The 12,282-nt window shown below is 41.1% G+C and overlaps 1 protein-coding gene across 1 annotated transcript; it reads left to right on the top strand.

Moving 5' to 3' along the window:
- The first annotated feature begins 538 nt into the window (after window positions 1-538).
- ARF4 (ADP ribosylation factor 4) lies at window positions 539-10,646 on the top strand. Its single transcript, XM_032194159.1, has 6 exons — window positions 539-808; window positions 6,521-6,601; window positions 7,135-7,244; window positions 7,827-7,898; window positions 8,390-8,515; window positions 9,378-10,646. The coding sequence occupies exons 1-6, from the start codon at window positions 742-744 to the stop codon at window positions 9,462-9,464; spliced, it is 543 nt and encodes a 180-aa protein (XP_032050050.1). The 5' UTR covers window positions 539-741; the 3' UTR covers window positions 9,465-10,646.
- Window positions 10,647-12,282: the final 1,636 nt, after the last annotated feature.

Below are 12,282 nucleotides of genomic sequence, written 5' to 3'. Positions count from 1 at the left end.
GCCTTCTGGCTCCAGTCAGAGAAACAACGTCAGGAGCAGACCTGCTGCGATCAGTGCTCCTGAGGCTGGGGCTTTGGGCTGTTTTGTTTTATTTTGACTTTTTTTGTTGTTTATTTTTTTACTGTCTATTTGTTACTAGGACATCTTAGGGGTCTCTCTGGGGCTGTTTTACCGCCCAAAACCACCCTCTCTCCTGCTCTTCACACCCCTTTGGCCCTGCTGGCTACGCCAGCGACGCTGGAGGCGCCCCGTGGGCGAGCCCCAGGGGCCGGGGGGCGAGCTGTGGCCACGCACAATGCCAGGCCTGGGCCTCTACGCGCCCCGCGGACTACATTTCCCAGCATGCCGCGCTCCGCGGGCAGCCGGAAGCAGCGGCGAGGCGGGAGCGAAGCCCTTCGCCTACACCCCCCGGCACGCACCAGCGGCGGCGCTGAGAGGGGAGCGAAGCGCGGAGCGGCCGCGGCGCCTGCTGGGAAATGTAGTCCCCGCCGCCGTTGGGCGTTCGGGCAGGGCGGCGGGCGGGGATGTGGCGAGCGTGACGTGATTTTGTCCGCGTTGGAGCCGGGGCGGCCGTGGCGAGCGTGACGTGGCACAGAGCGAGCGAGGGAGCGACGAGGCTCCGGGCACCGAGCAGCCGCCGCCGCCCGCCCCATATAAATCGGCGCCGCCCGCCCGCCGCCAGCCGTCCCCGGAGCCGGGCCGCGCTCCCCTCCCTCACCCACCACCACCACCGCCGCCGCCATGGGCCTCACCATCTCCTCGCTCTTCTCCCGCCTCTTCGGCAAGAAGCAGATGCGCATCCTCATGGGTAAGGGCCCGCCGGGCCTCGCGTCCTGCCCGCCGGCCTCCTCAGCCTCCTCATCCTCCCCTCACGGCCTCCCTCCCGCTCCCCTCAGGGTCGTTGGGGAGCGAAGGGTGAGGATGGGGGTGGCGGGGGGGCCGCCCTTCCTCCTCCTCATCATCCTCCTCATCATCCTTCTCCTCATCCTTGTTCTCCTCACCCGTCCTCGCCCTCTCCTGCCGCCCCCCCGGCAGTTGTTTGAACCCCGAGGCTCGCCCCTGAGGGCTGGGGGGGGTCCTGGGGTTCGCCCCTCGCCCCGCCATGGCCGATGTTCCTGCAGCCGAGGGCTCGGCGCCGCTGCTTTGCGAAAGGAGAGGCCCTGGCAGAGCATCTGCGCGCTGAGCTTCCTCCCCGCTCCATGCACGAGACCGTAAAACCCCGTAGGTTGGCTTTTTTAATGCTTAATGAGTTTTACTGCCTGGCCGTAATTATTTATTTGGGGCTGGGTTATGGTTCGTCGTGCAGCAGCCGAAGCCAGGGGCTGTTGAAGATTCCCACTGTAAGGTTGCAGTTCAAAAGGTCAAAGCGAGCGCACACTGCCTGCCTTCACCATTTCCTCCTCCGCTCCAACTCTTCCCTTCCTTCCTCCACCCTGCCGAGCTTTATGCACAACCGGATCTTGACCCCCCCTTTTTTTTTTCTCACATTCTTTTACCAAAGCAAGTGGAACTTGACTCGTAGTTGTCTGGAGTAGCTCGTCCTAAGAAATTTTATGAATTGCTTACGTCGACGTAGCCAGCAATAGGGCTGGGGCCTGACTATGAAACTTCTTGGCACGCTGGCTCAGCCTTAATGCTGCACTGCAGACACCAAATGCACCTTTTTTAAATGATAATTTTTCATGCTCTGCATACATTTTGTGATGACAAAGTTCTTCGTTACACGCGCAGTAATTTTTATTGTAAATTCTGTGCTTGAAATGAGAGACTCTCATCCATTTCAAAATAACCTGAGTAATTTCTGTCTTTTGAGACAACACAGGACATCTGTTAGTTTCAAGGAAGTGATTTGACTGTCTGCCTAGCAGTCGGACTCTTCATATGACTCTAAATGAGTGATGTGAAATCTTCAAATGAGCGCGACTGTAACATGAGATGGTGTCAATGATGCTTGTAGCTCTTTTGCATTCTGCAAAATAATCAAAACAGGCACGCAACACCAGACAAATCAAAAGAACTTGCCAGGGCTTTAGTTTCTTCATCGGTAATTAGCTCAAATGAGGTTAGATATGGGTTAGGGAGTTGTGCTTTCTGCTAGTTGCTGCATCAGTTTCTTCTGACCATGATTTCAGTGCTTTTACCCTATTCAAATGTAGGGCAGGGTGAGAGCAGGAGAATGCTCCATGCTTGTTAGGTAGTATGAGAGGAAAATTGTTTCCTATATCATGACGAGGGTGTAGCGTAGGTCCTAAACTGGGTGTTTAGAAGCAGAATATGTACTGTGAACTGCATAATTCACCTGTAAAGTGTCAAAGAAGCTCAATGTAGCATTGTGCATTGTATGTTGCCACTTTGAGGAGAGATGTCTGAACACTGAGACTGAATTAAACTTTTCCTCAGAGGTGGTAACTTTAGATTTATGCTTTGAAAATGAGCTCGTAAGGTTAGGCAGTTAATTTTTTTTTTGCATGTGGCATACTGATGAAGTAACTGAATGGGGTAAGATGTTCATGAAGAAATATTTAGGGGGGAAATATTATAGGAGTGAGTTGGTAGTGAACAGATGACTCATTTATAATTCATACTTCCTTTTCACAGCTTTCTTGTGTTTCTCTGAAATTCAAGTTAAGTAGAATTAATCTAGCTTGTAAAACAGACTCGATGTTACTGAGTTATGCAGAATTTGAGTACATATCATCGAGTGTTTTGAGGGCACCTGGAACTTTCATTGCCAACAGCAAACAGCACGTCATCTTTTATAGTCTCAAGCTACATTTGTAGTGAAAGGTGGCTGGTATGTCATTATGGAGCTTGCTTTTCAGGTGCCTTTGAATAATAAGGTGCATTCCAGAAATACTAACTTGTTTCTGAAGAAAGGAATGTAAAATAATTCCTGGATCTACTTTATAAATGGAAGTGACGTAAGAGAAGAGAAAAGAAATAACAAAAGGGAAGGATCAAATGACTTACCGTTAGACAAGGCAACCAGGGCATTACAGCAGAGAAACTCAGTCCTGATCCTACGTGGACGTGTCTCTAAAACTTCACTCGTACTTCTTATGCTTACAAAGGAACAGTACGTGTTGCGTGCCTTTCAGTGCCATAATTTAGCCTGCTATCTTCTGGTATAGTTGTGTGAATGGTAACCAAGATAATAGCTACTCAGAAGCTTCAAATACAAAGGTAATTGTTACATTCATTTTAAAAAAAGGCCAGATTCTTTGGGGAACGTTATCGTGCAGAACACAACTATTTAGCAGGTTTTTTTATTATTTTCTTTAAGCTACTGTGCACTTGCATGCTGTTGGCTTTCTTCATGCATGTGTTTTCTTGAAGCAGTGTTGAGAATTGCCCCTTTGGGGCCTCCAAAGAGTTACCACTTGAAACTAAGCCTGAAAGAGGACTAGTATGTGAAGGATAAATAAAGACAAGTGTTAAGAGAACTGGTATCGAGCTAAAAGAAGTGAAGGAGTAGCCATCTCTAATGAATTGGGCTACAGTAATTTTGTTTATCTTCAAGCTGTTGTTTGTCACAAGGTAGACTTCTTTAATTAGTTAAATCCAGTGGAAGCTCCTCCCACCCCCTCTCCGATCAAAGTAGGAAGCTGGGGATTGTTGGAGGGGGTGTGATGTGGTGTTGGGGTTGCTGTTCCCAGGGACAAGCAAACTGCATGCTGGAGATGTAGAAGCGTGATGGACAGACTATAAATAAAACATCCTGAAGAGAAGTAAAGGACCTAGAACTACCCTTGTTTTAACAGCAGCTGGAAGTGCTGTAGGTGTTTTTTCTCTAGCTAGAGGAAGAGGATGTTTGACTTAAATTGTTTCAAGTGCAAGTCGGAGCTTCCCATTTGTACTTGAATTGTAACCTCTGTGCTTTGTGCTGTAAGTGTTGGCTGTAATACCCTACATCGAGATTCTTACGCTTACACCTTGTCCTCTTGGCAATGGATAGTCACAGTGGGAGCAGAGTGGACATCTAGAGTTGGAAATTTATATTATTTGAGGATTTAAGACTTAAATTGAGGTTACTATCAAGATCAACACCTAAGCTTTATGATACGGAAGTAACTCCTAGATTTACATTTAGTGTTACAGAGTAAACATAAGTGTATTTATTCTTGGAAAACACATGATCCAGCAAGTAGTGTAAACTGCTGGACTCCTAAAAGCTTCCTAGTGGCTCTAAAAATTAAAAGTGACTTGGTACTCTGACTTCTTTTGTTTTAAAAAGGGGAAAATCAGCAAACTGGAATAAAAAGTATGAACAGAGGCTATGCTGCTGGTAGCTATTGATAATTTAAACTTCAGGTTTCTAATTTGACTTGAAGTGGCAGTTTCTGCGAGTGGGCTCATGACGATTTGCAGAAACCCTTTCCCTCTGTTAAAAGCTGCTGTCTCAACAGTGGAGTCAGAAGAAGAAAACGTCTGTCCATAACTCAGCTTGCCTCTGTGCAAAGTCCAACGGCTTAATGAAAATTGTGGATAAGAGTGGGCTTAAGCAAAGGCTCTGGGCTTTGTGCTCGCAGAGCTAAGGTGGCCTGTCAATGCCATCAAGGCAGCAGGAGGTTCTGGAGCAAGAGCAGGGTGGGTAGCTGGGACAATTGTTTCTGGAGGTCAGACAACTTAAAATTCTTGACTAATTTCTGTTTTCTTTGTTGTTGTTGACTGGGGAGAGTTTGTGAGCATGTGTATCTTTAATTTGGTGGTTCACTTCAAATTCACTTATTGGAAAACTTTTATATACAATGCATGTACACAATATGCTTTCTTGTAAATATCCAGGCATCCTAGAAACATTTGCTTGAGGATGACCTATGTAATAATATTGGGTTTCAAGCATTGTGCTATTAAAGGATTGTTTTTCAGTTTAGATGGAGTGTATGAGGGTTTCAGAGTTTGCTTAAAGGGTTTTTTAAGGCTACCTGGCACTTCAGTGATACGGGGAAAATGCTAATGCTTACAAGTTTCATGACTTGTTCCTGTGAAACTGCACTCTGTTTTTTGTTCTTGTGCGTTTGGTTCTAGACCAATACTTAGACAGTAACTTTAAGTAAGACTCTAAGGTTTTTAAGTTTTAATTTGAGCATTTGGGGAATCTATTCCTTCTCAAAGAGCTTTTTCTTGATGGTAGTTTTTTCCCCCTTTTACTCCATTATATTAATACTTAGAACAATGCTTTTTTACACAATAACAATACCAAAGAAACTGCATTCACATGTATGATCTTGTTTGTGGTATTGAAATATAGAACGCTTAGGTTTTATAAATAGTTTCCTGTAACAGCCGTTTCTGTCTTGAGAAGGAGGCAGCTTTTTAAGAGTTGGGTTTCGTTCTGAATAAGTAGGGTATTTTCAATTCCATGTTATTGCAATGCCAAGGAAATGGTTGTATTATTAGTAGTCAAGTCATTGAGCACTCAAAGCTTATGTATGGCAGTCACCAAGTAGGAAATTAGTGGAGAACACTTAGCAGTGTTATCAACAAAGGATGACAGTAGGTTTCTGCTCTAAGTATTATTCAATTCTTCTATGTGGGTTTTATTTTTGCTTGGGCAAAAATTTTAAATTGCACAAATAGACATCTTATTCAAGCTATTGCTTGCTGAGTGCTTAGAACCTACTTTTTATTTAGGTGTTTGTGCTCAGCATTGGATTATAACATAAATAACTGTATTTTGAGTTGCTCTTGCAAGCTCTGAAATGTCTAACGCTAAGCAGTTGCACAAACAACTTTAGGAAACTACAGTGTGTGCCTACAATGTCAGTGGTGCTTCTCAGAAAAACAGCTTCAAGGCTGCAGTTTCCTTTTTTTTAAGGATCACATTTTTACCCTAGAACTTGCCTTTTAAAACTGCAAGCTTAATTTTAGTTGTAACAGCAAAAGAGCAAATTCCAGTGCAGGAGGCCTTCTATAAGGATCAAAAGTGGAGAGAGTCTCCTAAAGAAAGCATCCTTGGGGGTCTCAATGAGTAGAAGTGATGTCATGGAAAGAGTTACAGGCCTTATGGTCTATGTGGAGGGAGGGCAGGTTATACCTAACATGCTTGTGGTTTTGGTACTGCAAGAGGCATATTTTGGTGAAGGAACAAGGGGCTTCAATGAGAGAGAGTAGTAGTTGTGTGATCAGTTAGAAGTGACATTCTGCTTGTAGAATGTTTCCAGGCACTTAAGACCATCTTGACTTACAGAGAAGAAACTTTCAAAGAGAATGAGAAAACGTAAGTAGCACAAACATGAAGGAAGATGACTAGAAGCTTCTGCGTCTGTAGGTTGTGGTTGAAAATGTGTTATTGAGCTTGTTTTCTTTGCTGCCTGTGCTCTGTCTCGGTGCTGGGTAGAGAAGGTGGGGCAAAGCATACAGTACTATATCAACAGTGACTTAGAGTATTTAAACAGTTGTATCCTCTTGGGGCAGAAAAAAAAAAAGCTAATACTCTGCATTTAAAATGGCCTACCTTTTGAAATGGAGAGGTTGTAGTTCTTATTGTGAACTAAGCCAAATTTTCTGTTTCTTGTAGTTGGTTTGGATGCTGCTGGTAAGACAACCATCCTTTATAAGCTGAAGCTAGGAGAAATTGTCACCACAATCCCCACTATTGGTAAGATAACCAATTCTGATGTCTTTAACCAATTCTCGTCTTCATTCTCATTACTCTGTATTTCTGCTCTGGAAGTGGGCTTCTGAGGGTAGGAATTTGCTGACCTTGCTGTTAATGTAGGAATTAAGACAAATGTGAGCTTTTCAGAATAATTTTTAAGATCTGGTAATGCCATGGCAGAGTAACTGTCCAACTGTGTCCCACCAAATATGCATCCAGACTGTCAGATGCAGTGGCCAGCAGCAAATGCTCAGGAGTATGGGAATCAACGAGGTATCAGTACTTAGCCCAAGCACCATGAGCCTCCAGCAGGTTGTGGCTGAAAGACTCTGAACTAAAGGTGGTGTACCTGGGTGTAAATGATTTTATTTTTTCTTTCAGTCACTTTTATTTTTGATTTCCCCAAAAATAAAATGGCTTATCAGAATTTAATTGCTAGAAGTAGCACTTGAAGTTGCTCTTTTAACATGATTAGAGTTACCATTTTAACAATAGCATTAACTGTTTCTAACTACTTGACTCTTTTATTTCAGGTTTTAATGTGGAAACAGTAGAATACAAAAACATCTGTTTCACGGTTTGGGATGTTGGTGGTCAAGATAAAATTAGACCTCTTTGGAGGCATTATTTCCAAAATACACAGGTAAGAGTTTTAAGACAACAGTAGTTAATTACTTGTTTTGTAAAGACTTATTGTTTTGTACCCTATATACTCTGTGTTCTGTAGCATAAATATGGGACGTTGTCTTCTGTTCCTTCCTGTCAGAAGGGTTCCTCACTATCTTCCTAAAGTTGTGAGGATACCCAGATTTTATTCTAGTGGAAGCTAGGTTGTTACCCTGAAGGCTTCAGGTCTTAGTCATGAACATAGCCTGGCAAGGATGAAGCCCTTAGAATCTGTCAGTATTCAGTAATATGTTAGCTTATGAAACCTTACTGTTTTTGTCTTGTTTGTTTTTCAAATTAACAGTTCCCAATCTAGCATATAAACTGACATTTCTGATTTTTATTTTTTAATTTATTTAAAAGATGTAGTTTAATTTTGCAGTTGCTACTCATTATGTAGCTGTTCAGACAGGTATCTTGCATTCCTTGAACAGTGTTTTTTGGTTTTTTGTTTTTTTTTTTGTTAAATTTGCTTCCATAAGAGTTCTTTAATTTTTAAAATGATATTGCGTGTTTGCATTTTACAATGGTTTTTCAAAACTGCTTAACTTTCTTGCAGGGCCTCATTTTTGTGGTGGATAGCAATGACAGAGAGAGAATCCAGGAGGCAGCGGAAGAGCTGCAGAAAATGGTAAATGTTGATACCTTCTATTTTTTTATGTATCAGATTCCTGAACAGATTTTTTTTTTTTTCAAGTTGAGGGGGTTTGTAGAGTGCATACTGTATGTACCAGTTAGTGCTAGCTTAAGTAGTGCATTGAGCTGTAGTTACAACTCCATAGAGTGCTTTAGCTCAAGAACTACCAATGTGTCAAAACCTTTCTTTCATTTGCTAGAACATTAAGAGAAATGCAGCAGATGGAAGAACAATTTTAGTAAAACAGATTGCCATGAAACTCTCAGCACCAATGTCCTAATAAATTTAAATGCCTAATGAAAGAATATTTCCTTACGTGTGGAAGTTATGTTGGTACCAGATAAATTTCACTATGGACTTGCTAGCGACTTCAGGAGCAAGAATTAAAAAATTTATGCTTTAAACAGTATTTAGATTCCTTTAGTGCTCGTTGACATTCTTAACAGAGATAATTCAATAACGTGGCCATTTTTTTTTCCTATTAGCTTCAAGAGGATGAGCTGCGAGATGCAGTGCTGCTTCTGTTTGCAAACAAACAAGATCTGCCAAATGCCATGGCAATCAGTGAAATGACAGATAAACTAGGTCTTCAGTCCCTGCGTAGCAGAACTGTAAGTGCTGAACTTGCCTGGTTGCTAATTCTGGCTTCCCTTATTGTATATCATAAAAATAATTTCTTTAAAGGAAAGGGAAGTTTCTACCTCTTTTTGTAGAAAGATGTGTTGTCTGTGGACAGTGCTTAAGGTTTTCCTTCAAAATACGTGATTTAGAAGTATAATCCAATTTGTACAGCTGTTGCAGGTGTTTCATCTCTTAGCTCTTTCTGGAAAAATAGAAATACTCCAGGCTGTTACTGAACTCTAGCTGTCAATGTTTAACAAAGAGTGTGGTGGGCTTGCCTGTTGTCTCAGTACTAGCTGTTCTTGGGGAGAAAATGCATTCTGCGTTCTTACCTCTCCAGAGATGGGAGGAAATTAAGTAGCTGCTGAGTCATTAGATTCCATCTGCACAAGCCTTAGAGATGTATGGTTGCTTCACATAAACCATCTATCTTTAGGTAATACTCAGTCTCTTTGTTGACACACCAAGATGATAATTTAAGATGTCTTAGAGGTCCATTAAATTAGATAATTCCACACCCATTTCTTGGAGAGCTGTCTTGGAAAACGAAGAAGCTATCTTCCTGCATAGAAAACAAATGCAAATTCTGAATTCTTTTCTTCTTGATGAACTAAATAGTGTTCTGGTTTTTGTTAGGCCAATGCAGAGCTTTTGGATGTCTAAACCCTACCTATCATGTATATATTTTTAAAAACTTTAGAAAATACCCTCTGCTCAGTATTGATTCTGTGGTACAAAACTATGTTTAAAGAATGTTTGAGCGTTGATCTGAGCGTCACCCACAGTGATAATTTAAATACTAGCAAAATTCAAACTAAGTTTACTTTTTTTGTCTGTGTTCTGTGTTAACAGTGGTACGTCCAAGCTACCTGTGCTACGCAAGGAACTGGTCTGTATGAGGGACTTGACTGGCTGTCAAATGAACTCTCAAAACGCTAACTCAAACTGGATGACTCTTTCACCAGGGACATGTTTGATATAAGTGGTCTAGGCTTGTTACAACAAAATTAGTTTGCATCTTGGTTATTACAGTATCTGGAACTGATATTTGGGCAGGATATTAAAGCGTTTCAACTTATTTTGTTGCCAATTATTGTTTACCGAGCTACATGTTGCAAAGGTAGCAATATGCTTGGGTAAAAATCTCCTTAACTTGGACAAAGTGTATCTTCTGATTTTATTCCCCTTGTTAGTCTAAATGCCTGAATATAGTTATTGTGACATCTTTGAGATCTGTTTTGAATACTTTTTGAGCCCTGATAAATTAATGTTTTAATTTTTTTCTCCCTGCTACTTTTAGTTTACTGATGCCCTGTTTCATTCCTCAGACAGTCTGCTGATTTAAAAATGTAGCATTCTGTATGTATTTATTTCTATCCCTTGCCAAGAAGAATTCCTAATATTGCTTGTTCCCGCCAAGAAAATGCTCTAAAACACTATTCAAATCTACTGCACTGAGGAACATTTTTATTAATCTTTGGGTTCTATTAGCCCAACTTGCCTTTGTGTGAATTGGATTCGATGGGTAGAATAGTTCTGTGCTGGTTGCGAAGAGCTCATGTTGAGGTTGTTTTTAATATTCAGCAGATTGTCTTCCTTTATATTGTATCTTTTTTTATGTTGCATGTTGCTTTTTGGTATCAGCCTGACTATTTTCGCCCAGTGTATAATAGTTCTGCTGAAGTTTTACTGTTTGTTGGTGAACATATCTTCATAAAGAAATTTTGGAAAATTCATCAAACTCAATGGATTAGTTTATTCATAACCCACTTGGAATTATTCCTAATAAAATGATAAAATGTATAGTTCCGTGTATGCTCTTCTTGATTCCTGAAATAGTTGAATTGCAAGTTGTCACTTAATCATTTTCCATAAACTGAGTTTTCCTGCAGCTTGAATGTGAACATAAATCTCATTTTCACTTGTTTTGAGCTATATAGATGGGGACACAAAGTGGGCAACGAAGTTGTATACAGTGCAGTAGAGTAGTTGTCATAAAGACATATGATTCTGTAAGTGTCTTTTGAAGTTGTAAATCTAAAATTCTTTTTAAGATGTCCAGATATGAAAATACTAACAGTTACAAAAATGGTAATAAAACAAGTACGAACTGCCTGAAAAGCATGCATGTCTGTTTCGTAGTTGTTTCTACGTTTAAAAACAACCTGGGGGCTAGCAGGAGAATCACAAATTCTGTTGGTGGCTAGCTAGAAAGTTAACTCAAACATTTATACAGGGCTTTAACCAATACTACGCTTATGGTGATGGTCACCCCCAAAAATAAGGTCTATGTAACTGCTACTGTGTGCTTTCATACTTATGCCTCCCTCTTCCCTACCATGGTTCCAAAATATTTAAATTAACATTTTATTTTTTTTGTTGTTTTTTTTTTGTTTTTGTTTTTAGAACGTTTTTCTCTTGTTCTGTCTGCTGTACAGATACAAACATGGCTCAATCTTGCATATTAATTATATGTCTTTAGGAACCCAGAGCATGATCTCACTGCAGATTTAGCTCACGCTTTTCTCTTATTTTTAGTGCAGGTCTTGCTATCTTGCTACAAGAATTCCCAGTGACAAGGTCTGATAAGCTCAAGGAAGCTTAGATTAAGAGCAACTCCCAAGGCAGGTTCTGCTGTAGCTGAGACTGAAGTTTCTAGGAAGTAGTGGTACTGCAAACACACATAACTGGAGGAAATTCCAGAGCCCTTGAAACGAGTCATTGACTCTCCTCAGCATGTAACAGTAACCCAGGAGATAGTTAAGGTGAGTAAGGTTTTGCTTGCACCTTTAATGGATTGCTGATTACATATTAACCTGAGTGGATACATCTGCTCTTTGGATCAGCAGCTGTTAATATGCATATTTCTTGTAAGGCAGTTGCTTGAAATAAACCTTGAAAGGAACACCTTGCTCAAAAGAGCTGGTTGGTCTGTAATGTGGGATGTATTGCTAGTCCCGGGGGGGTAAAATGAAATAATTATTGTGACACATTAAATGCCCTCTCCTCTTCCAAGGTAGACATTAGACTAAAAACACAAGCAAGTACATGGAAAACAGAAGACTTATCTTGAAGGAAAGATTATTTTCAGTAAAGATAGATGACTTCATTGTTTTAATTCTTTAAGATGCTTTTGAGTAATTAAATATGGTAGCAACTACACTTCTGAGTTACAGCATGTGAGTAGCAGTTAATATGGCAAAGGGTCACCGTGTTTGGCTTAGCGTACCAGTAGGTTGTAATTCTGCTACAATATGAGTGATTTACAAGATCAGTCAAATAGTAAAGATCTTCAGCCTCAGATAAAAGTGCAGTGAGGTCTGCATGAGGGGTGAGTGAAGACTACAGCTTATACTGGAAGGCAGAAGCCGATGAGAAAAGAAATGTCTGCCTCCTGAGATAACAGCTAGTCAGAGCATGTGCTGGAGCAGTGCTCTCCTGAGTTTATTGCATCCTGTATCAGAGAAGGGAAAATAGATGAGAAGGCAAAATGAGATGTTCCTTTTTTCCTTTAACTGGCTAGAAAGATATAGTAATGGACTTACTTGAAAAATGCTGAAAGAATACTGCCTGATTTTTTATTTTTACTTCTTATGTGGAAGATATGGAGAATTCCACTTGCTGGAATCACAGATGAGTTCAGGGTTATGAAATAAAATGGCAACAAGCTTAATGGGGCTCCTATTAAAGTGGGATCTAGAGCTGCTTTAGGGAAGAATTCATTACTAGGCAAGATATGCCTAGCTGTATAGGGGGA

The sequence above is a fragment of the Aythya fuligula genome, chromosome 10 (genome assembly GCF_009819795.1).
Source record: "Aythya fuligula isolate bAytFul2 chromosome 10, bAytFul2.pri, whole genome shotgun sequence".
Taxonomy (NCBI): Eukaryota; Metazoa; Chordata; class Aves; order Anseriformes; family Anatidae; genus Aythya; species Aythya fuligula.
Note: the sequence above shows the minus strand (reverse complement) of the source record. Positions and strands in the feature narration are given on the sequence as shown.